Source organism: Acanthochromis polyacanthus, chromosome 2, assembly GCF_021347895.1.
Source record: "Acanthochromis polyacanthus isolate Apoly-LR-REF ecotype Palm Island chromosome 2, KAUST_Apoly_ChrSc, whole genome shotgun sequence".
Classification (NCBI taxonomy): Eukaryota; Metazoa; Chordata; class Actinopteri; family Pomacentridae; genus Acanthochromis; species Acanthochromis polyacanthus.
In genome coordinates, this window is record NC_067114.1 from 34,627,442 (window position 1) to 34,653,960 (window position 26,519).

Sequence of the window (26,519 nt, forward strand, 5' to 3'; positions counted from 1 at the left end):
GATTTTATGAATAAGAAAATGATTGGCAGGAGTGGGTGTGGCCTGTATCAGCGGATGCAGCTTCATCTAAGACACACACTGATGACAGTTTTTGGACCACATTGTCTTTCATTAAAATGTCACCTTTTTAGTCACAAGACCTGCTTTTACTGATGTAGTAATATTATCAATAATATTAATGATAACAATTACTCTAATCACAAGTAACAAAGTCCAAGCAGCCTCATGAAATTCTACATCCCCCCACAGCAAGCACTGAAGTTAGAAAACTCAAGCTTCATCATCCCAATTCAGTCAGGAAGTTCTGACCATTGTTTGTAACTGGAGGACAACCTTTTAAAGTGCAGTGGAGGGATTTAATCTATCCTTGAACCAAGAGTAAATTTCATCTCATTCCTGAGTGATAAATGGATTATAGGCTGTTTAAATATGCTCAACATTAATAAATTACACATTTCATTTTCACATTATTGCTACATGTGGGATCATCCTACCTCAAAGTGGTGATGAAATATTAATTCATGCATCTGTTGCTTCTAGGCATGGCTATTGTAATTCCTTAATAGATTTTCCCAATAACTCAGTGAAACCTCCAGTTGATCCAAAATAAGAAGTAGCAGAAGAAGTGGCAAGGCATATTCTATTTTCTTTCATATTAGTTTCTTTTCATTGGCTCTCTGTAAAGTCTGGAATAGAATTTGAAATCTTTCTCTGCACATACAAGATGCTTAATCACTTGTGTAAAGACTTCATAGTACCATCAACAGTACTTTGTTCTCAGAGTACAGATTTACTTGTGATTCACACAAATCGGCACACAACAATACACCTTCGCCAACCAAAAACACTCCGAAAAACACCAAAAGCATTGTCTGACTAAAACAGCCCCAGTACTCTCGGAAGCGACCTGATGGCTCCAAACTTCTCCATTTCACAGTTGTCGAGCCCACTGCTAGTGGCTCTGACACATTTATCGTCACAGGAAAGAAATTTAAGGAACACTACATAGATGAGTTTTTTCTGCCAGTGCCAAAATGGTGTGTGTGTGTGTGTGTGTGTGTGTGTGTGTGTGTGTGTGTGTGTGTGTGTGTGTGTGTGTGTGTGTGTGTGTGTGTGTGTGTGTGTGTGTGTGTGTGTGTGTGTGTGTGTGTGTGTGTGTGTGTGTGTGTGTGTGTGTGTGTGTGTGTGTGTGTGTGTGTGTGTGTGTGTGTGTGTGTGTGTGTGACAGAGAGAGAGAGAGAGCAGGTTTGAGTGTTTGGAGCTCGAATAATTCCTTCACCTACTACTGGTTGTGCCAAAATCTGGCTATGCTGCCAGTGCAGCACAATGCCAGTAGCTGTAGTGGTACAACACCAAACCAACATCAGAAAATGTCCTGTATTGACTGTTGTGTTTCCGTGTGTTGTCATATGTCTGTTTAGTCTTCTGTCTCAAAATTAAAAAAGACAAATAATCTTACACTCCAAATCTAATAATTAAGTCAGCTGTGTAACACTTTTCTGTCTTTTTTTGTTCCCGGCAGGCTGCTGTTTTATTACGTACTATACACGCAAATCAGCCTTAGAAGCACAGAATGCTCTGCACAACATGAAGATTCTGCCAGGGGTAGGTGACAGCCTTCTTAATCTGACCTTTCAATGTGTGCTGGTTTACAGACAAGCCTTGAACTGTGTGTTTGACTGTTAAAAGCAGTACCAAAGGTGGGTTGCAGCTTTGTTAAATTTGGGGTGAACCTAAACAGACCATCAGAGTCTAACCTAAACAGGGGCACTGACTCTGGAACCAGGTCTCTCGTCTTATGCCAAAACCATCTGTGATAGAGCAGGATAATAAAGGTTGTGGTTCATAACTCACTAACTGTACACACACATGCAAATTAAAATAAATACTGTATCCATATCCAGTATACACAGTCATTTTCCAGTATATGCCATGTCCATGTGCTGCTGTAATTTTTTTTAAAAATGAACACACAGAACTGAGTTTTACTACCAGCATCACTTATTATTTATACTTAGTGACTCAGAATGATACAATTATTTTTACTTTTCTTTGGAACTTTGTCAGTACTTGGCAAAAATTTTAAAATTCTGTCTCACTAAATAAAACTGCCCATAGAATATCCAGAATCAATCACACATTCAGCAGTCAAATTTCTTGCAAATGGTCCGAAGGGTGTTGCTGTGGTAACTTTTCAAATGTTTCATAATAGTAAATTCCCTCTGGCTTGCAGATGTTTACTCCAAGCTGCAGAAAATCTTATTTGTGGTCTTGTTCTGATCTGGTATGTTTCTTGTAAGATTAAAAGACGTTACTCAGGGTTAGCTCTGGCTCAGATTCTGCTGCTGGATTCAGAGTTTGCATATTCTGTTATGGGTTGTTCCATTGGAATTTTATACTCAGTTGACCTCTGCATCATTTAGCATAGTACTTGCCAAGGTTACTTCAGTTCTTCTCGAAGTGGACCATGTTTGATATAACATCTTGATAATTTATGCTGAAGGTTGGCAATCTTACTGTCCGAAGCAGAGGTACATTTTCCTACCACTTTGAACATGTCTGACCGGAGTGATGAATTAACCAGATTTGGTGTAAAGACTACAAGCAGTGACAGACAGAGAGCAGTGTGTGTTCTGTATTTACATTTATTATCACTGTAATTAATTTGTTACCTTAATCATCGTCTCTTATGCAGATCCCCAATTTGAATATACTGGCAATCAGTGTAACAAAGCTAACTTCAGTTAGAGACCACTGTTCTTGCTTATTTTTCCAGGATAAAATCTGCAAAAACTATCATGCAACCACAGACATTCTGACAGTCTAATGTGAACTGGAAGCTCAAAAGTGGCACTTGAAGTCCTTATCAGTGACTTGGGAAGTAGCTCCATCTCCTGCTTCGTGCCACAGGGCTTTAAATGATTGTTCTACAAATAAATTTCCATCCTGTTTGTTGCCGTTTGTAAATAATAGCCTTTGTTATCTGCATGGAGTGATCTTGTACCTGATTAATGGAGTCTTGGGCATTTAGTGGTGGTTAGTGTGGAATGCATCCCACATAAATACGTTCTACTCAGAGATATCCCACAACTTTCTAATAATATGATGATAGAGATATTAATTCTTTTTGAGCGCTCTGTTGTCTTTCTGAATCAGCAACCTCCCAACCTAAAGCACTGGAGAGATGGAATAAAAAATTCCAGCATGATTGCAGTCTTGAACAGACAGGTTTGCTGGAAAATTCAAGTCAGTGCTAGTACAGGCAATATAGGAACAACAGTCACCTCTTTTTGTTTGTTGTTACTTTATTTCTGTCATCATTTTAAATTTCTTGTCTGTATTTGTATTCCTGGTACACTTGTTTGTTATTTCTGAAGCAAAAACCACAAAATGTGTTTGTCAAATGCTAAATTATTATATTGGTCACTCATGAGTTGTATGAGTAATGTGGTACTTAAAATCTGCTGCTGTTTATGTAAGATGAAAAGACAATTGGGATGTTTGTTATTATTATTATTAGTAGTGATCATAGACTGTATATATAATGGATATAGCATCTGGCTCCAGAATTGAAGCCAACCCGGAAGTGTCAAAAACTTGCAATATCACGCCGTCTGCTAGGGTTGGCTCCAAAAAGCTTTGGCTCCATAGACCCCAATTCATTTTTGGAAAAAATAAAATTTGATAGACTGATTTTTTACAGCTCAGGATTTTTTTCCTGTTAGTTTTCATGGTCAAAATGAGAGATCAGGTGGCCGATCTTAAAATAAATCAATACTGAATTTTAATAAATCGTTAAAGTTGGCGGAGCCAGGGGGCGTGGCTATACTTGATAGACAGCAACAGAAGCCTCTGCGGTAAAACGTGGGCGGGATAAGAGAGTTCTCAGCCAATCCTGCCCCTAGTTGCTCTCCGGTCCAGTCTGTTTGATGACGCTTTTTACGTCACTGGCTCCAAAAAATCCAAAACGGCGACCAGGAAGTAGCAAAATCCGGGCTTCATTTTCTCACCGTTGAAACCAACGGGTGACGTCACGGTTAGTTGACGCGTGGTAGTGATAGTAGTAGTATATTCAGTAATTAATTCATGTATTTATTTTGTATTAATATGTTTTTGTGGTCTAATTTAGATGCACCATCCGATCCAGATGAAGCCAGCTGACAGTGAGAAAAACAATGGTAAGGATTTTGTAGCTTTTCAGTCTGGCTTTTCTTTTGCTATCAATGATGATGGCCCCGATGAAGCCTATTGCTTTAAACAGTCCAAATTATATTATTTTTTAGGTGCAACAGGATAAACTTTTGAATTAACCTCAAAAATATTGAAATGCCATTTCAGCCATAGATATTTATTGAGTAATTGTGACTAAATATGTATGTAGATTAACATTGTGTTATAACTCAGTGATTTCCACTGTTGGTTTTGTGACACAACAGGTTGTCTGCATCTGCCAGTATTTGATACTTTGTTACCTGGTTCAACTCAGTACTACAGTTAGAAAGATCCTCCCCCCAAAGCACAAGGACAAAGATGACAGCCATTGTTTCATTCAAACATGTATGTGAGGCTGACATAAGGCTACAGCTGTCTCAGTTGTTAGATCAAGGGAAAACTGTCGATCTGGTCCCCATCACTTACACTGGAATCACATTACTCTGTTAAGGGATCCGCTTGACCCACTATGAACAGGAGGAATTATTGTAGCAGAAAACTTTGTTCTAGTGTTGATGCTTGTGATTGTGCTGACTGTTGTTCTGCCTATAGCAAAGAAAAACAGCACAGTGCTCAGCTGTCAAAGATACAGTCCTAAACTTAACTTGTGTCTCTTTGATGGCACGCAAGCTGCAAAAGAGCTCAATTTGAAGAATGAAACATATACATGTTCAGTGTTGTGAAGCACCGTCTGTGTAGCCAGAATGCAGGTCTGTTTAATACTACGTTGTGTTGAATACAGCAGTGGAGGACAGGAAGCTGTTTATTGGAATGATCTCTAAGAAGTGTAACGAGAATGACATCCGACTGATGTTCTCACCATATGGACAGATAGAGGAGTGCCGGATACTTCGAGGCCCTGATGGACTCAGCCGTGGTAAGACATAATAATGAAGATGCTTTAGTCAGGTGAAATATTGAAATGATTTTTGTTAAACAGATAAATTCAATATTTTCCGGCTGCCCTTTATTTTTTCTCATGAGTGTTCTTTATTTAATCCTCTGAACCCCATAACCCACCCACAGGTTTGAAAGGCATGTTATCTTTTAAAATTCGCCAATGTGGCTCCATTTGTCTAAGCTAGAAACTGTTAAAACAGAAAGAATTGTCACACTTTCAGTTTTCTTTTCATGTGTGACTTAACCAGAGCCTAGCTTATTATTGTGATGTTTCAGCGAAACCACTTGGTCTCAGTTTCATGTCTAGTTGAAAAAACAACAGGAAATTGCACTGCTCCGTGCAACTGTGTAGTCAAGAAGTCTCTATTTTATTTTTTTTATTTTAAAAAAATTAATAATGGCTGGAATTGACAGGATTCGGAAACACCCCCACAATGTGATCAATTATTCCTTGTATCATTTCCAATAGAGGAGTCCCTCTAAGTCCACAGCAGTTGATTTGTAGTAGGATCAGAATCATGATCATCAGCAGCAGCTGACGTAGTGTTCACTTGTCATAGTTACAGTGACGCCGTGCCACTGCGTCACAATGGTACAGAAATCTTTAACAAATCTGTGGATCCAGACTATAAGCCGCATCCCTGCCAAAATCTAATCACTTTAGTCCTTGTGTCATTTCTGACCTTCCCTACAGACAGAGACAGAAAGACAAAGAGACAGGTCTGCCATGTTATTTGGCGGAGTAATTAGCCCACAGTGAGTAGAAATGTGACGGAAACAAAAAATACAGAGACAGGTGGCCCTGTAGCTCAACAGGTTGAGCGGGCGACCCATGAACAGGACCTGTAGTCCGACACAGCAGTCATGGGTTTGAGTCCGGCCTGTGATCATTTACTACATGTCTTTCTCCCAATGTTTCCTGTCTCTCTCTCTCTCTCTACTGTTTACAACAATGAAGGCTAAAAAGTCCCAAAAAAAATCTTTAAAAAAAAACCTGGACTTGAGATTGCAATAATAGTTACAATCAATATTTTTTTGAAAAATTACAATTTCTGTTTAATGACAGTATGATATCAGTATGATGGTTTCTCTCTTCTGCTGTACAAGTACTGAGTGCAGTACTAATAAGATGGTGACAAAATACAAAGTTTCCTCTGCTGAATCTGTATAAATCATGTTGTGATACGATACAGTGTTTCTCTCTTCCAGGTTGTGCATTTGTGACATTCACAGCTAGACAAATGGCTCAGTCAGCTATCAAGTCCATGCACCAGTCCCAGACAATGGAGGTGAGGTTCACAGTAAAAAGACAAAGGGATGTTGTAGGTGACCTTAACTTCAGAAAAGGCAGATTACATTTTTTCATCACTGAAATATTACCAAGGTTGCCCAGTCCGTCGTTCTTCAAAGCAGCAGAGCTTTGTAAGCCATTCTCAGTTTTGTTTTGTTTTCTACTTGAACATAAGGTGCAATTTAATGGTGTTAACCAGTGTTTATATGAGTGCATAAACTGTCAAAGTGCAGTGATTTCTTCTGTCTGTGTTTAGGGCTGTTCATCACCCATCGTAGTAAAGTTTGCAGACACTCAGAAGGACAAGGAGCAGAAGCGTATGGCCCAACAGCTGCAGCAGCAGATGCAACAACTTAGTGCTGCTTCCATGTGGGGAAATCTCACTGGGCTCAACAGTCTTGGGCCACAGTACCTTGCAGTAAGTGTGTGTTTGTAGCTTATCTGTGTTTATTAAAAATATAACAGTTATTCTACTGACAAAGTCATGCCATGAGTTGAAGCTTTGCTATCACTTCCCTTTTTCTTGCTTTAGCTCTACTTACAGTTGCTGCAGCAGTCAGCCTCCACAGGGAATGCACTCAACAACCTGCACCCTGTTTCAGGTACACACACATAATTCTATCCACATTCAGTTCAATTCAATTTTATTTATATGGTGCAGATTCACAACATATGCCATCTCAAAGCACTTGGCATAGTAAGGTACAGACCTTACGAATTACAGAGAACAGAAAACTATCCAAAGCAGCCTTTGGATTCACTATGAGCGATGGTGGGAAGAAACAAAGAAACCCTGGGATAGGGAGGAGGAAAAAAAACATCTCTGACAGAACTAGGCTCAGGGAAAGTGGCCACTGCCTCAGTTGATTGTGTGAGAGTGGGGATGACGAGGTTGGGCTTAGCAGGAGGTGTTGGCATGAGGATGGCAGGACAGCAGGTGGTGAGGCCAGTGAGAAAACAAACACAGGACCTCAGGGAAACACAGAGTTGGTGAATGTAACAGTGATATATAACAGTATAGAGAGAGTACAGGACGGGCACACTGCATCATGGGAATCCCCCTGGCAGTCTAAACCTATAGCAGTATACACACGTGGACAAAATTGTTGGTACCCCTCAGTTAAAGAAGGAAAAACCCACAATTCTCACTGAAATCACTTGAAACTCACAAAAGTAACAATAAATAAAAATTTATTGAAAATTAAATAATCAAAAACAGCCATTACTTTTGAATTGTTGATTAACTTAATTATTTTAAAAAACAAACTAATGAAACAGGCCTGGACAAAAATGATGGTACCTCTATAAAAGATTGAAAACTATTTGACCAGAGTGACATGATTAACTCAGGTGTGTCATTTAATTGACATCACAGGTGTTTCCAAACTCATAATCAGTCAGTCTGCCTATTTAAAGGGAGACAAGTAGTCACCCTGCTGTTTGGTGAAAAGGTGTGTACCACACTGAACATGGACAACAGAAAGCGAAGGAGAGAATTGTCCCAGGACATCCGAAAAAAAATTATAGACAAACATCTTAAAGGTAAAGGCTATAAGACCATCTCTAAACAGCTTGAAGTTCCTGTGACAACAGTGGCTCATATTATTCAGAAGTTCAAGACCCACGGGACAGTAGCCAACCTCCCTGGACGTGGCCGCAAGAGGAAAATTGATGACAAATTGAAGAGACGGATCGTTGGAATTGTATCCAAAGAGCCCAGAGCAACCTCCAAAGAAATTAAAGGTGAACTCCAAGGCCAAGGTACATCAGTGTCAGATCGCACCATTCGTCGTTGTTTGAGCCAAAGTGGACTTCACGGGAGACGACCAAGGAGGACACCACTGCTGAAAAAAACTCATAAAAAAGCCAGACTGGAATTTGCAAAAATGCATGTTGACAAGCCACAAAGCTTCTGGGAGAATGTCCTTTGGACAGATGAGACCAAACTGGAGCTTTTTGGTAAGGCACATCAACTCTATGTTCATAGACTCAAAAACCAAGCATACGAAGAAAAGAACACTGTCCCTACGGTGAAACATGGAGGAGGCTCAGTAATGTTTTGGGGCTGCTTTGCTGCATCTGGCACAGGGTGTCTTGAAAGTGTGCAAGGTACGATGAAATCTGAAGACTATCAAGGCATTCTGGAGAGAAATGTGCTGCCTAGTGTCAGAAAGCTTGGTCTCAGTCGCAGGTCATGGGTCTTCCAACAGGACAACCATCCAAAACACACAGCCAAAAACACCCAAGAATGGCTGAGAGAAAAGCGTTGGACTATTCTAAAGTGGCCTTCTATGAGCCCAGATCTGAATCCCATTGAACATATGTGGAAGGAGCTGAAACATGCCATTTGGAGAAGACACCCATCAAACCTGAGACAACTGGAGCTGTTTGCTCATGAGGAGTGGGCCAAAATACCTGTTGACAGCTGCAGAACGCTCATTGACAAATACAGAAATCGTTTAATTGCAGTGATTGCCTCAAAAGGTTGTGCAACAAAATATTAAGTTATGGGTACCATCATTTTTGTCCAGCCCTATTTCATTAGTTTGTTTTTTTAAATAATTATGTTAATCAACAATTCAAAAGTGATGGCTGATTTTGATTATTTAATTTTCAATAAATTTTTATTTATTGTTACTTTTGTGAGTTTCAAGTGATTTCAGTGAGAATTGTGGGTTTTTCCTTCTTTAACTGAGGGGTACCAACAATTTTGTCCACGTGTGTAACTCAGGGACAGCTCAGGTGGTCATGAGCGGTCTTAAAGGGGAACTTCGGTTTTTTTCAACCTGGGATCTGTTTTCATATGTCATTTCATACATGTGAGTGATGGAGAAATTAATTTTCGACATAGCTCCAGTATTTAGCCAGGCAGGCAACTTAGCAGCTCAGCTAGCAGCTCAGCTAGCAGTTCGGCTAGCGAAAAGTATCAGGCAACTGGCCCCCTGCGTCAAAGTCCGCCCTAACGTGCTTTTTTCCCCACACTGACTGGCTTGGATAGTCTCAACGAGTGTCCCACAACATACTAGAGATGAGAAGTGAATGAAAACCTCCACATTACCTGGCGATCGCTATTCGTTGTCATCTGTATCCAAAGCTCAGGACGCTAGGAAGCAACTCTCGTTCCGAAATCACACGTTTTGGCACGAGCTATCGCGCGATTTCGGAACGAGATTTGCTTCCTAGCGTCCTGAGCTTTGGATACAGATGACAACGAATAGCGATCGCCAGGTAATGTGGAGGTTTTCATTCACTTCTCATCTCTAGTATGTTGTGGGACACTCGTTGAGACTATCCGAGCCGGTCAGTGTGGGGAAAAAAGCACGTTAGGGCGGACTTTGACGCGGGGGGGCCAGTTGCCTGATACTTTTCGCTAGCTGAGCTGCTGAGCTGCCTGCCTGGCTAAATACTGGAGCTATGTCGAAAATTCATTTCTGCATCACTCACTTGTATGAAATGACATATGAAAACAGACCCCAGGTTGAAAAAAACTGAAGTTCCCCTTTAACTATAAGCTGTATCAAACAGGAAAATGTTAAACCTCATCTTAAAAGTATATAAATAAAATTGAGGGTGTCTGTCTCCTGAACCCAAACTGGGAGCTGATTCCACAACACAGGACCTGATAACTGAATAACTGAAAGCTCTGAATCTCATTCTACTTCTGGAAACTCTGAAAACCACAAGTAAACCTGCAGTTTGAGAGGGAAGGGCTCTGTTTGGATGATATGGTACAATATGATCTTTCAGATAAAATGGAGATTGGTCATTAAGAGTTTTGTATGTTGGCAGCAGGATTTTAAATTCTATCCTGGATTTTACAGGGCGCCAATGCAGAGAAGCTGTGTTACTGAGCTATGTTACTGTTTCCTGTCAGAACTCTAGATGCGGCATTTTGTATCAACTAGAGGTTTTTAAGAGATTTATTAGGATATCTTAATAATAAGGAATTACAGTAGTCGAGCCTAGAAGTTATAAATACATGGACTAATTTCTGAGCAACACTCTGAGACAAGATGTTCCTGATTTTGACAATATCACATAGATTAAAGAAAGCTGTCCTGCAAACTTGTCTAAAATGTATATTGAAGGACATATCCTGATCAAAAATAACACCACGATTCTTTATAGTAGAACTGGCTAAAGCAATGCCATCCAGAGTCGCTGTCTGGTTAGATAGTGTGTTTCTGAAACTTTAAAGGCCAAATAAATAATATCAATTTTGCCTGAATTTAAATGAAGAAAGTTAAAGGTCATCCAGGTCTTTAAGTCCTTCAGACATGCCTGGAGATGGACAAACTGATTAACACATGAAATATCACTCCTGTAAAGAAAAATGTTTTTAGGTACAGTGGTGTCAGAAGAAGGGGATTAGTACTGAACTTTACTGTGTCTCTGCCTGTCAGGTCTTAACGCCATGCAGAACCTGGCAGCTTTAGCAGCAGCAGCAAGTGCCACACAGGCCACACCTACAGGCTCCAGCGCCATGACGACGTCTAGCAGTCCTCTTAGTGCACTAACAAGCTCAGGTAAACATTTTTAACCACAGCACTGTAAAAGGTATGCGCACCAGTCCACACCAGTAACACATCTCAGCCTCAGAAATTCTGCTATGTTTATCAAATATTAATTCCACAAACTCTTAGGTGCTTTTTCTTAGATTGTGTATCTTACATTTATATCCTAAATTGCATTTTTTAAAATCAAAAATAGTGTGAAAATGTTGACATTGCTGACATGTATTTGTGAAACAGTTTTGTGTCCAGACATTTGATTGGTATTGGAAATTCTGCATCCCTACTTATTACAGTAAATGTCCCCCAAGCAGGCTCCTCCCCCACATCCAGCAGCAACTCATCAGTGAACCACATGGCTTCTTTGGGCGCTCTGCAGTCTCTGGCTGCTACTGCTGGAGCTGGCCTCAACATGGGCTCCCTGGCAGGTAAGAACACCAAGGTGGACCTGCACTTGTTTTGTGCACAAACCGAAACATTTCACTGATCTTTGTTTTCAAGGTTTGTAGACTAGATGAGGCTTTCTTGGTGTCTCATAGTTTTGCTCTGCATGGACAACAGCAAGAACTTAATATTAGGAAGACGAAAGAGGTGCTTCACTTACAAGTTCTTAAACATGTTTGTGATCTAGGTGTTCGTAGGGTAGCTGCTTCCATTGAATTTGAATTGGTTTTACACACTGTATTTCTAAGTTGCAGGGGATTTCTGTACATTTGTATCAAAATAAATCCCAGTTACAGTGTAAAGGCCACTTCATGGTTGCCACAGATATACAGGTTTTTTTTTCCTGCTACGTTGCCTTTCATTTCAAACACAGAAAAACTAGTCACAGCTTGACTTTTTGCACCACATCACTGATCATTCCTGAGGTGTACCGAGCATAGTGAATGGACTCAGCACAGCATTTAATGTGCTGTGTTTGAGCATCATCGATGGAATGCATGTACAAATATGAACACCATGTTGTGGAAAATTCTTTATCAGTTGTTCAAGTTGAAGAAATAAGTCCATTAAGAATCACAAGTGGTTTTATTTGAACCTTCAAAGGTACAAATCACAGAGAGTGCAGAGCAGTCTATGGGAGAGTACACGGAGACTGAGAGTGGCAGCTAATTACATACTCATTCTTTAGCATTATTGTCTATGTGCATCCGTAGTAACACGTGAGGGGAAAACCCAACAGTTAAGGCAAAGGCTTCTTCGAAATGCTAATATGTATTGTTCCTTAGAAATGCTATGTTGGTTTTAACACCTTCAGACGGAATTATTTTAGACATATAGTCCAGACAGATTCAAAGGTTACATGTCTATTTTGCACAAATGGTACTTTCCTTTCATGCATTCTGTACTTTATGGGGTGTCTGGAGAGGTTATCAGTCACAAGCAGCTTAACAAGGTTATCAAAGGCTACAAGTATCAAAGGTTATAAGTATCAAAAGGTTATGACTGTGTGTACTAAGTAGCACATAATGTATTGTTGTTCATAATATGTAATCCTTTCAAATAATTAATACTTGTAGATAATGAATTTTCCATTACAACCACCAGAGTCCAGCAGTGACTACTTCAGTCAAAACTCTTTAAGAATAAATTCTTAAGGTGCGGACTTAGAATTTCCTCCTGCATTCTCTACTTAAACAAGCATTTGTTCCCCTGGTGCATGTGCAGTCTGTGTGGTTGACGGTCTACATGGCCATAAATTTTGGGCTGCATGTAGATATCTGCAGAGGATCCACGTGGACTGACAGCATGAATTGGCCTGGACACCTGTCTAGTAGGCAGGTTCAACAGCACTTCGTCTGATGTTATTGCATTGTATACCTTGAGTAGTTTAAGTTGTTCTGTTTAGTTTGCTGTGATTACTATTTTTGAGTGCCTTGATATTATATGAATACAATTTAGCAATATTTTTTACAAATTGACTATTACCATGCAGAGGCTTTAGAACACTGTGACACTGAATTCTGTTATGCTGATCTCAAGACCATTTTGAGTGATACGAACCTATGTTGTTGTTTCCTTCTAACTGATGTAGGAATGGCGGCGCTAAATGGCAGCCTTGGCTCTGGAGGTCTGTCTAATGGCTCAGGAAATACAATGGAGGCACTGAGCCAAGCCTACTCAGGCATCCAGCAGTATGCTGCTGCTGCCCTCCCCAGCCTCTACAATCAGAGCCTGTTGTCCCAGCAGAATGTCTCAGCTGCAGGCAGCCAAAAAGAAGGTGAGTTCTGCAGGATAGGAGAAAACAAGAGATGACATGGAAGTTGTACAAAATACAAATGACTTAGGAATTTGAATGGCTGTAAAGAGACCAATGCTGGTAATAGACTGGTTACTGGAAGAAAACTCAAAATCCAGCGTATGATCACTTATAGAAAATAAGAATACAAAATTATTAAGCGAACATGTTGTAAAGTGTTTCTTTAACTTAGTCCAGTTAATGCTTATATTGACCAGACACTAAGGGAAATACAACATTCATTGCAAGCTAAATGTGACTTCAAGTCGCATTTAGCTTGCAATGAGCTTGCAAGTTTAGACTTCTTACAGTGTGTGCCTTTTCTGAAAACCTGACCTGTTGAATAATTTAACATAGACTGTCCTTGCAGATAAAAGAAAGGAACAAGGTGCAAGCATGCTGCTGGACCAAACCATTTCAAATGATGGGAAATAACAAACTCACAAAAATATTATTATATTACTAATTTTTATATAAATGAGCAATATAGTAATGTATGTAAACTTTTCTTTGAGATCTACCTGTACATGTACCGGGCTTTGCAAAAGTTCTGTTACACTTGTTGAGACATTCCCGAAAATGAACACAAAGATTTTTTGGTGCAATAAGATAAAACTTTTGGGTGGCCATATTTCTGATTAATATTATCATTAACACATATATTGAAATATTTGGAAAATAAAAAATTATCTTATTGCACCAAAAAATCTTTGTGTTCATTTTGCTTGCATTTTGCAAGTGTAACAGAACTTTTGCAAAGCCCGGTATAACTTACAGGAGCAGAGGCAAAGCAGTTTGGGTTTATACTGTATATATGATGTACTGCAAACTGTATGAGATTCTCTAATCAGTCCAAATTTGTTTTTGAGTCATGAATGGCGTAACATAATAATAATTTATCATCACTAGTAACCTCAGGTGCATCTTCATTTGCAGAGCTGCTTTATCAAAACCTTCCAGTATCGATAAAACTTCTGTTCTGAACTAATCCTGTAACCAGCTACAGCACCATTACGTTATTGTGACAAGCCAAAGAGACAGACTTGTATATTATTATATCTGTGTTTTGCTGATGGGAAAGTGAGCTCATACCAACATGAAGTTAGGTGGAAATTAGAACATTTTCAACTATAATTTTCCTTCATTGGTAATTATTGCATACCTTGGGTTGCTAGCTACCTCATGCACTTGATGGACCTTTTTGTTTAGGTTTGGTACGTACATTTAAGATTACCAGGGGTTGAACCCAGTCCTCAGTTACTAACAACCCAAGGTATGTTTTTAAGCTGAAACTAGTATTAACTACAAAGGTTTGCAGGTTAGCAATGGTGTGTGTGTGTGTGTTGTGTCTTAATCTCACCCTCTGCTAAGGATTCTGTCTTGTTTTAAATTTGCTGCATCAGCCAGCAGCAGATGCGGCACCGGTAAGATGTCCCCACCTTCTCTCTGACATGGCATCAGATCATCATGGCAACAGCTCCACTTTAAAATAAGCTCAAGTCCATAACAGAAGACATGTTGTTGTCTGTGTGTTAATGTCAGTCATATTCTCAGACAGTGTCGCTCTAGTTTCTTGATGTTATTTTTTTTTAATATTATCAGTGACTTATTTGATACAAGTGAACCCTATGAGGGTCATTTGGCAGACCAAAGAAATCTTAATGTGAAAATCTGAATTGGCCAACTGTGAGCACAGATTAAACTGTGTGACCTCTTCCCTGGGTCATGTTACTTATGAGAAGGGCACTAGAATGCACACAGTGTATTCAAACTGAATGAAATTCACACAGAATTGTACATAAAAGCTTGCATTTACTGTAAATTACTTCAATTTAAATATATATTTTATAGCCACAATTCTCAACATCAGTAATCTCAGGGCAATGATTCCTTTGAGCAGCATCTAGTGACACAAACTAAAGGAGAGAGAAGCTAATGACAGGCCGGTGCTCAGTGCATTATGGGAGGTCCTCCAGCAACCTGGGCCAATAACAGTATAACTAATGGATGGTCACCGGAGCAGTACTCCTGAACCCATGTTTCTAATTTTGACAGTTAGGGAAAGAAGGACATCCTACATGCTTGTGTGATGTGTAAGTTAAAGGACATATCCCAAGCATAAAATACTTACAAGGTTCCTCACAGTAGAACTGGATGCCAAGGCAATGCCATCCAGGGTGACTACCTGCTTAGATAGTATGTCACTGAGGTGTTAAAGTCTGAATAGTATGACATCTGTTTTGACTTAATTTACATGAAAAAAAAGACTGATAATTGAGATATTTATGTCATTAAGACTCCCTGTATAGATATATATAACTGTTACCTGCATAGCAATGAAAGTTTATGATATATTTTCTATAAAATGCTGCCTAAGGGGAACGTGGACATTGTGAATAGTACAGATCTAAGCGTAGAACCCTGTGGAAGTCCACAACTAACTTTTGTGTTAGTTATGCAACAATCTTCATTAATGTGCCCGAACCATAATGTATCTGATAAATATGATTTAAACCAGACTGGTGCGGTTCATTTAATTCTATTACCAAATTCCATTTTTTAATAAGATGATGTAAATCACTATCAAATGCAGCACTAGCATTCTAGTCCACTAGTCCACTGCTGTGAGAAGGTCAGTGGTGACTTTGACCAGTGCTGTTTCGGTGCTGTGATGTCTCTGAATCCTGACTGAAACTCTTCAGTCAAACCATTTCTCTTCTCTTTTCAGGGGCTTTAGAAATATAACACAAAATAAACACAGGTTAATAGCAGCAGCTGGCTTCAGAGACTGACAGTACAAAGGGGTGGTCAGAGATAGAAGCAAGTACAGCCAATAAGACTACGTTTAAAAGAGCTGCACATGTATCTGTATGCTTGAAAACACAAAAAACATTGACAAAAGAACTGTTTATTATTGATGTCTGAAACAGTTTAGCAATCTGTGCGCCCAGTTTACCAGTCTGCATCAGTGGATTAAACTATTTGTTTATCAAACCCGGATTTTCTTTGGACTACATGAGCCCTCAGGGATTCAGTATAATACAGTTACTAGTAATTTACTGAAAATCTATTGTAAGAAACCACATTTTGAATACATACATGATTTTACTTATGATTGCACAATTGGTTTAAACCTCCTTATTGTTCTGCAGGTCCAGAAGGTGCAAACCTGTTCATTTACCACCTGCCTCAGGAGTTTGGAGATCAGGACCTCCTCCAGATGTTTATGCCCTTTGGAAATGTCATCTCTGCAAAAGTTTTCATTGACAAACAGACAAACCTTAGCAAGTGTTTTGGTAAGTTCAGGCAATGTGTATAAGCCTTTTCATGATGTGAAACATATTTTAACACCTCTCCAATCTAATAAAACAATGTCCAACTGTTAGATATTTTCAAATTGGCATTTTAAAAATTATTGTGGAACACAATTATGTGCCCTTATCAGTTACTGAATATACAGTATCCAGCTGCTTTATCTTGATGGAACTACTGTCATGGTTCGCTGTGATTGGCCCAGCTTTTTAAGAGCTTTTCTACCACAGTTGTGACTAGTTAGAGCAAATATTTTTATAGCATTTTTACACCATCAGCACTCACCTTTTGCATACACTGCATGAATATAGCAGGTACAGTTAAAGATGTCTACATAGTGTGGGACTTTAGCAGATATATTTGAGCAGTTGGTGAGTGTTCCTGTACTGCACCAGTTTCAAATGTTACAGCGTTTGTGTCCAACAATATCACAGCTATTCACATCATGATATTTATTAAAGTTGATGCTTAACTCCATCATTTGCTCTGGATTTCACTTAATCTGGCAGAGGTCAGTAGAATAGCCACGTCAAGAAAAAAATAGTTGCTTAGTCAAAACAAGTCATTACAATAACTGTCTGAGTACAGAAATAACTACTGAAAAAAAAATGCTCAAGTAGGGAATACCTTAGGAAAGAAAAACATGTCAACTCCTTTTGTTGGATGCAAACTAGAAATGTTTGTAGCTGGTAAAGAATTTGGGCATCACATTTACATGATAGGTAAATCTATAGTATTGTTTCTGATACTCATGCTGTACATGGTTGGTATGTCTCATATCTTTGTTCGGAAACAGGACTCTAATTCACAAGATTTATAGATGGGTTTATATGTTAAATACACAAATGATGTCTTTTGCAAATATCCTATGACTAAAATTGTGTAAAATATATCTCTCATTAATGAAATCAAGTCAGTTTGAAGCATTACTAACATTTTATTCATAATATGGGGACTGCAGTCAGTGTCTGGCGGATGGAAAGCTGCATTGTATAATTTTAATTGGGCCTTTTTTATCTGTAATAGAACAGATTTGCTATAATTCATGGTATAGAGCGGATAAAGTAATCCAGAGATGTAGAAGTAATGGTCAAAGTAGTATTTTGTATTGAATTCTTGAAGCGGTATAATCCTTACGAGTGTAATATAGAGTTACAGCTGCTTGAGTCTGACATAATGACAAATGTGTTCAAGCATTTCTTAGCAAAACAAGACTACAAGGTCAAGTGGTCTCACTCTGCTCTGTGCTGTGCTCTGTTAATATGAGCTGCCAGCATAAAGGAAACATTGTCCTCTAAATCTCTTGCTGTAGCTTCAGGCTTTACTCTGCATTGATCAGAGTCCTGTGAAGGCATGGTTGTGTTATGTTATGATAGTATCAACAGACCTCCCTCTAAAACAGCATGTGCATGAAGGCATAGTGTAACAAATGGTAAAAATGGCACACTAGATGCATCCAAATGGAAGACGGTAAGGATGTTTTAATCTACTAAAGTCATTACCAAATGTATGTTGCATTAAAACTAGTCCACCAAGTACAATTAATTAAGAATAAAGCACTCAAGTGCCTGTAATAGAGTTAAAGTAATTCATTACTGCCCACCTCTGAAACCTGGCATACAAGTGAAATATGTGGGGAGGTGAACAGTTAGCCATATCTGCTCTCAATACTCAACTTCAGACATATATTCTGTTTAAATGTGACAAAACATTTAGTCTCAGGTATCTGGAACTGAACAATATAGTATTTTGCAACTTGTCAAGACCGAGAAATTGTTTTAAATTCCCATTCCTTTCCTCATCTCTGTAGTAATCCTGACACACCACACCACATAAACTAAAGTGAGAACTATTAAGGAAGAAGGTTAAGTTGTCCCTCTGCCTTGTAAATGTAGAAAATATTTACAGAAAAAAAATACATAAAAGTTGTGGTAGTACATCAAAAATAGGGTTCAACCAAACCAAACTCAGTCACACTGAAGCTGCTGACTCACATTATATTGCACAATGTCCAATGCCTTTAAATATTTTCACAGGAAGTATTCGTTTTCACCTCTGTGGTTTTTACACTTTGCAAAGTTATCCCACGGGCTGGATTGGACCGTCTGGTGGGCTGGTTTTGGCCTGCAGGCCTTATGTTTGACACCCGTGGCCTAAAACATGCGCTTATTTTATCATTTAGGTTTCTCTAAATGGAACCATCATTTACTAAATAGTAGGGGTGTAACGAAATTTCGTGCCACGAACATTCGCGAAATAAAAAATGACGAAATAAAATTCAAAGATGCACGAAATAAAAACACGAAATAAAAAATGCGAAGAGGCGCCGCGCACCACTGACACTGATGATTTTTGACCCTCCTCGACTACCGTAGCAAAACACTCGTTTCAAAACGGAGGAAGATGAAGTTGAGGAATTAGCTGATGCTCCTTCGTTAAATAAATCGGTTGTGGCTTCCTATGTAAACGACGAGGGAACGGTTAGAAGATTGCGATAAAACAAAAACCGTGTGCAAAATGTGCCACTACAGTAATACTGCGGCGAGTACAACTAGTTCACAGTTCAGACATTTATAGGTCTAGACTGCAGCTCCTAGGACTGCTATTTGTTTTCCTTTTCATTTAAGAATGTAGTTATCCTGATTGTTACAACAACAAAGCACTTTTTTTATTGAGATTTTATGTTTGTATTTGCACTGTAGTCTAAATAAGGGGAAAAAAACTACAATTTCTTTTTTTTTTCAAAGAGCATTTATTTTGTACTGATGTAGCATTATTTTTTGTATGTCTGCATAAGGTAGAAATTAAAGAAAAGGAAATTTTTGCATAACATCCTACTGTTGGGGATTTTCTTTAATCTTTATTTCATATCGTGAGTATTTCGTATCATTTCATGAGTTGACCATTTCGTTACACCCCTACAAAATAGACATCATGATGTATTGATAAAGTCTTGAAACTTCCAATTCACTCATAGCAAAGCATCTGCTGAGGTAAGTCAGAAGAGTGTAGTAGGGTCATGTTCTCGTAGACTATACAGTCACACTTCTTTTTCCAACCAGAACAGCGGTTATGGTTTACTTTAAGATTTCTTCCAGTCCTTGTTGGGAGAATTGAGAGACATTGTTTGTATTTTCAATCATTCTTGTTGTGTCTGTATTGCAAATTCCTTGAGAGACCATTGCAAACTGCTTGACACTATTCTGAGTCTTTGTATTTTTTTCTGCAGGCTTTGTGAGCTATGACAACCCAGTGTCATCACAGGCAGCCATCCAGTCAATGAATGGTTTCCAGATTGGTATGAAAAGGCTGAAGGTGCAGCTGAAGCGCTCAAAGAATGACAGCAAGCCCTACTGAAGGTGCTCAGGCACTGCACACTTAGTTAGGCAGGGTGATGTTATGGTAAGTGGAGTATAAATAACCAACTAGGACTGGTCCACTCAGAAACGTATCTGTGCATTACAGGGCTACTACACTGCACTCCTGGTCATTCAACAAGTCCAGACAAACACATGGAGCTACATGCAAAAAGTTTTCAGGATAGACTGGATTCTCCCTGTGTTCTTTTGTGGTTTACGTATTTTGTTTTCCTTTTAACAAATAAGAGAAGCAGGGGTGTTTTATTTTAAGTTAAAATATTGTCAGTTTGCTGTGATTGATTATATAAATTTGAGTTGATTGTTAAGGGATGTTGCACATTGACCGTCAGGTGCCAAATCTATCTGTTACTTTCCGTTCACTTTCCCTTCCACCGCCCAAACTCAACAGAAAACTTTTTATAACCAAGTCATTGCTACTTTTTCTACATTTTCACAAACCAAATGTGTGCTTTTATCTTCTTTTGAACTTGGTTTCTGTATTAACTGCATAATAATTAGTAATAAGGTTGAAGGCAAGGAAAGGCAAAGAAGCTTAGATTGTTCAAAAAAGAATTTCGCCACAAAATATGCAAATGGCATTTCGACATATTGCGATTGTAAATTGTGTGTGGGGGGGAAGGAGGTTACCGTTATGAGGGACTAGCAAGTGACTATTGTATCAGTTTGGAAACCTGTGCATGCCCTGGACATCTTGTTTCTGTTCTCTGCTGTTTCAACTCTGAGCTAAAGTCACTGAGGTTTATCCTCACAGCCTCCCGTTACCTCGGTGATAGATAAAGAGGAGCTGTTGTTTCTGTTATCTGTTCGCCTTGGAGTTCTGTGGTTTGCCAGGACTGTCACCTGTTTCTGAGTTACATCCTAAGATGTCTCATAAATGTTTGATTGTATTTGACTTGAAGCAGCTGTTGCATGGCTTACATAATTGAAGTGGCCTCGGGTGGGTGGAAACACGTTTGCATTTGGTTTGTGTAGTAAACAATCATTGGCTAGAATGTTTTCTGTAAGACGAGGACACTATACTTCTGTCAAATAATGAACTCATTACATTTTGTTGTGCTATTCTTTATTTGGAGACGAGTTTTTAAATGCACTTGGATTTGCATGTAAATATATATGTTTCATGAGTCACGGGTCAGAAGTCAGGCTGTTGTGGGCTGTGAAGCCGAACTGTCGGCTGCAACTAGCAATATGGTGAACTTGGGCAATAACACCAAACTTTGTATTCTTTTTCCACTCGCCCAACAATCTGTCTAATGCAGATGTAATGCTTTTTATAAATTCATTCTATGGTTTTAGTTGGTTTTTACTCTAAATCCAGGTGTTTTGTAAAAATTCATCAACAGCCTTCAGCCACTTTCCTGCTAGTGAGCAGATAATCTATGGAGGGCTAAACCACTATGTCTCACACTGAATATCTTTCGTTATTGGAGAGGTCATATAAATTGCTCAAGACAAACCTGGTAGCTGTTTAGACTTCCAGGAAATCCTGTTTTTTTTTATACAGAGCTAGGAAGCAAGAGAAATGTTGGGATATATATTTAAAATGTAATGCCTTTTCTATTTTTATATAGGTTTTATACTTCCCCTGTGTGTTGGGGAGCTATTTATTGCCTAAATTATTTATCTCAATTGAAATTACTTGGAAAGACAAATGTGAAGTCTTCACCTCCATTTGATCTCCTGGTGTGTGTCTTTTTCTTGCCTGTTAAGTGTTGTTCCTTTGTGTTGATGTGTTCTACCTGTCAGTGTGGCATGACCTGTGTCCACAGGATGCATTGGTGCCATTATGGACTCTAATTCATACATACCTTCATCTTAATAATTCTCTCATTTTCCAGCAAGCTTATTCTAAAAATCAATTTCAACATGTGTCTGTTCGTTTTGTCTTTCTGTATGAATAGATAGAAAAAAATAAGCACCAAATGAAGTACTGGCCACATTTCTAGTGCTAGAAAGAGTTATAAAATCAATTCCAAGTCCAAAGATTGAGTCAGTCATAGTGCAACTAAGTGAATACATCCAGACTGCTCCGATCATTTGTCTTTGCTTTAGAGTCTTTAATATCAAAGCAGCACCGTGTTTAGTGTAATATAGTCCCGTTCACCTAATTTTAAAAACCCCACACAACATTTTTCAGGGTCATAGCTGATCTTGCTGCGTTGTCATTTAAGTTTGGCTTAAAGAAAAGCAAACTGCATGAGCAGTGAAAATGAAATGAGGTCCAACTGTTGAATAGTTTGATAGCTGTAAGGTTATGGTCACTGAAAAAAAACTACTGCAGGATTTGAATTTATTGAAAACCAGGCATGAACTCTGATGATCGCCGTTACAGAGGCCAGTTCATGCCTTCTGCGTCCACACTGCTGCTGGAATCAACAGAACGAAGACAGAGATAGGTGTATTCTGTGCATCAAAAGGCTTTGAGTTAATCAGCAGGGTGACAGTGCTAAACAAATTCAAGTGGAGGCTTGTCACTTCAACGTAATATCCATTGTTTAGTTTCGATCTGGGTATACTGAAGCACAGAATTTGAGGAAAAAATGTGTAGCTATCCAAATACAATGTGGACTGTGTTCTATTGATACATTTAACTTTAACCTGCTGTGGACCTGTATGCCCTAATATGAAGTGTCATATCGGAATGTTAGGTGTCTGTGTGGATACATAAACTTATCTTTTAAAGCACCTACCTCCATGTAATGCCTGCCCTTTTTAAGGATACAGACCCTGAAATGGGGCATGTCCACCTTAATGTCTTGCCCACATGAGAAGACAGTGGTCAACACTTGGCCTATGAGAAATTCTGTTTGTTCTCTGTGGGCTGGACTTTGCTTAGTTTTTACTGTGTCACACTGGCTGCATGTTTTCAGTTGAAGGAGACATATTGTAATGGGCAGCACCAACAAATTGAACAGGAAGACCACAACTAACAATATGTTACTGACTTCCCTACTTTGTCTACGGCTGCTACCCATACATTGCACCCCTGTTCAGTATCACTTAAATGTCAAACTATATTAAACCATATCACCTTACAGATTTATTTTATTAGTACGTCATCTGTCCGCCATTGTTTCTGATCAAACGGTCAGTCCTAATGCACTTCCATATCACCCTACCTCTGTGCTTCACTGTCAGGACTATGCATTACTGTGGTAGTCCTGATCAGGTGCCTGCCAAACATGACCCCATCTGAGCTGTACTAGTTTGTGTCGGTCTCATCTGACCAAAGAATCTGCTCCCCGTATTCATCAGGCTGCTTTTCATGTTCTTTAGGGAGGGTTTTGTTCTTGCATACTGTTCACAAAGGCTGACTTATGTAATGTGCCTCACATAGTCCGAGCTGTCAGCGACGCCAATTTCCACTGATACCTGCACCAAGTCTAAAACATTTGGCACTCTGTTTTTGCTATCGTGTTATGAGGATGGACACTGAGGCTGTAATCAGTGCTGCTATGGCTCACTACTGCTGTAGCTGTGTTCCAGCTGATTTTTAGTTGGACACCAATGTTCCTGTGTCCTTTTCAATCTTTATGAAAGTCTCACAATCAGATTTTTCCGATTCTCTGGCAATTCTTTTCCATGCAAATATGAAAATAGTCACAGCAATTTTAATGTAGTAAATCTAAACTGTTAGATTTTACTTTTCACAAAAAAGTTCCTTACAGTTCAACTTAACATAATGCAGTTACTGTAAGGTGTTGCTTTTTCGAATCATTTGACATTTAAGTAATATTGTACAGGGGAGTACGCACTGCTCTAGATCTCTTTTTTTTACTATATTATCAGTCTAGATCATGCCATATACCCACTTCCTACAACTAATGACAACGAATGACAACTTACAAATTTAGTCATTTCAAAGCAGATGTCAAATGGAAGGGTTGGCATTTTGGCTTTATTAGTCTAAATGCCAGTTGCTGATTATAGTAGGATAAAAACAAACATTATTCCAGGGGCAACCTCCAGCCTCCATATGTGATTAGCTGTATTTAGATGTTGTGCTAGACTACAGCTGCTTTTCCAGACCCCTGGAGGTCTGGTGTGACCTGCATGTTGTCACTGATTCTGTGCATTTTATTCAGGCTGTCATGTGTGTTTTGGTGTTGTCATCCACCTCAGTTCCCAGTAGCATGTGAATTGTCCTTACTCTGTCCCTGACACTGTTGAATGTTTAGACCGTAATCTGCTCCACACAAAGATGATCATTCTTTTCTCTCTCCTGTCTGTGTTCCATTGCTGTTTAACCCAGGTTTGTCTCCCTGTTGTGTTTTTCTTTTTTGTTTTTTCTAGATCTCTTCCTGTTTGCCCTAGCATGTTGATGTGGCGTCACAGTTCATCGTCCAGTTCTTGTCCTCTGCGCTTCTCTGATGCTTCAAATTTCACATTTGACCTTGTGTTTGACATTGATTACCCAGGAGGTTGTGTTTGTTTTGTTGTTTCCCATATGTCCTGTGTGCTGCCAACACAGGCACTAGAAAGACTGCCACTGAACGTGCTTGTAAGTTAAATTAAAATTATTACAAGGTAAAAGGAAATCTATTTTTCTAGAACTAACTGATGTAACCACTAGGTTTTTGTGAAATCAGTTTGACATGAGTCTGGCCTTTAACCTTGTTTTTATCTACTGTATTGTGGATCAGTCCTTCCAGTGCCCATATCCTCTGCTTCTGTTGTGTTTTTGTGGGAAAGCGGCTAATCTCCCATTAGATAATGTTCTGTGAGTGTTGGCGTGTGTCTTCTAAGTTAAAAGAATTTCAAGCAAGTTCGTGATCATATGTTGTTGGACATTTGTCATTTATGCTAGGTTCACAGAAGGTTAATCCTCGGGAGCTCAAAGCACATGATACTGTTGTGCTCTTTTTTTCCTGCAGAAAATCAGACACAAAATCCACAGAGGACAGCCTTTTCTGACAGTATATTTAGTATGCATGTTTTTTTTTATATCTGCACTGAAGTTCTTGGCAAAGTGAGATTTAGTTTGTGTTAAGTTAAAATTGATTAATAAACTTGTGCCAAATGTTTTGTACAATCAGTATTTCCCCCTTTTATTAGACTTGCTTTGTGGGTCAGACTAATTGTAGAAGAAAGGGTTGATTGGTGTGGCAGGCGGTATCATATACAGCAGGTTTTACTGCAGAGCTGATGTCAAGTCGACTGGTTGCAACATTAAATTAGTTTTGTGTGGAACTATACAGACCTAGAGCGCTCACACACCAGTATCAAACACAAGCGGCCCACTCATAATCAATGGAGGGTATTGTGTTTGTGTGCATTCTTTGAATAAAATCCAGAGACCCACACTCATTTTGGCTGCAGTCCTTCTGTTTCCTTGACCAGTGGACCAATGTTGTACAGCATGTAATCAACCATTTCTATGGGGAACTGTATACCGTGGCAATAATTCAGGGACAAATTAAAAGTGTAGTCATCCAGTCAGAGCGCAGCCGGTCAGCAGAGCATCCAAATATGGGACAACTGTCTACAAGGTAGATACAGTGCAATGCAGTGCATTTTACATATATCAATGAGCCACAACAAAAATAGTTGTTGACGGGTGAGCCTCTCATTACAGTAACGCCTTTCAGTGAGTGTGATGTATTGACAGGAAGCAAACAGTCATTTCTTAAAGTTGGTCTGTTGGAAGCAGGAAAAATGGGCAGCGTGAGCATCTGAGAGACTTTGACTAGGGACGAACTGTGACGGCTAGACAGCTGGGTCAGAGTATCCCCAAAAGGCAGCAGTTGAGCTGTTCCTGGTATGCGGTGGTTTGTACCAACCAAACGCGGCCCAGTGAACAAACAGTGAACCGGCCACACCATGGTCACGGATGTCCACGGTTCCAGGCAGTGTGATCGCTACAGAAGAGCAGACTACTGAAATATACTCACTCGCAAAAGAAACGCAAGTTTCTTTTACCCGATGAAAAATTTAATTTGGTTTCCCAAAACAAAAATGCATTTGGTACTTTGTGGTGCATGGTGTGTTCTTAACATTTTCTGCTGCGTTTTGTAAGGTTGGTGTGAAAACCAAAAACGGAAAACGAATCGTCGCAATACACCAATGCATTGATGATGTGGACATGATTCACACTTTGCACGTGCAATTGAATATGCACGATTTATCGACACCTTCAGTGGGTATAAATTTCATTCAAGATCATAGGCATTTCACTTGCTGTTTAACTATGCCACGCTTAAACCAAATTGAGAGGAACCAAGCCATCGGACGTCTGCAAGCTGGAGAGTCTGTCCGAGACATTGCCCGTCACTTTAATGTCAACATCACCACCATTTACCGTCTCCAGCGTCGATACAACACCACACAGAGCACCGATGACCTTCCCCGAAGCGGACAGACTCTCCAGCTTGCAGACGTCTGATGGCTTGGTTCCTCTCAATTTGGTTTAAGCGTGGCATAGTTAAACAGCAAGTGAAATGCCTATGATCTTGAATGAAATTTATACCCACTGAAGGTGTCGATAAATCGTGCATATTCAATTGCACGTGCAAAGTGTGAATCATGTCCACATCATCAATGCATTGGTGTATTGCGACGATTCGTTTTCCGTTTCTGGTTTTCACACCAACCTTACAAACGCAGCAGAAAATGTTAAGAACACACCATGCACCACAAAGTACCAAATGCATTTTTGTTTTGGGAAACCAAATTTA

General features: G+C 39.3%; 1 protein-coding gene across 12 annotated transcripts in view; it reads left to right on the forward strand.

Moving 5' to 3' along the window:
- Positions 1 to 25,152, forward strand: part of celf1 (cugbp, Elav-like family member 1) — a 49,410-nt gene extending 24,258 nt beyond the window's left edge. For 3 of the 12 annotated variants that reach the window (XM_051942269.1, XM_051942258.1, XM_051942174.1), the window contains exons 3-14: positions 1,523 to 1,605; positions 4,130 to 4,178; positions 4,955 to 5,089; positions 6,322 to 6,401; positions 6,660 to 6,821; positions 6,936 to 7,005; positions 10,807 to 10,929; positions 11,211 to 11,342; positions 12,950 to 13,135; positions 14,557 to 14,577; positions 16,306 to 16,449; positions 19,695 to 25,152. In XM_051942269.1, the coding sequence (XP_051798229.1) occupies positions 1,523 to 1,605; positions 4,130 to 4,178; positions 4,955 to 5,089; positions 6,322 to 6,401; positions 6,660 to 6,821; positions 6,936 to 7,005; positions 10,807 to 10,929; positions 11,211 to 11,342; positions 12,950 to 13,135; positions 14,557 to 14,577; positions 16,306 to 16,449; positions 19,695 to 19,822 (1,313 nt within the window). In that variant the 3' untranslated portion in view covers positions 19,823 to 25,152. The remainder of the gene's footprint in view (positions 1 to 1,522; positions 1,606 to 4,129; positions 4,179 to 4,954; positions 5,090 to 6,321; positions 6,402 to 6,659; positions 6,822 to 6,935; positions 7,006 to 10,806; positions 10,930 to 11,210; positions 11,343 to 12,949; positions 13,136 to 14,556; positions 14,578 to 16,305; positions 16,450 to 19,694) is intronic. The other 9 variants (XM_051942176.1, XM_051942184.1, XM_051942192.1 and 6 more) reach the window with 9 other exon arrangements.
- The last annotated feature ends 1,367 nt before the right edge of the window (positions 25,153 to 26,519 follow it).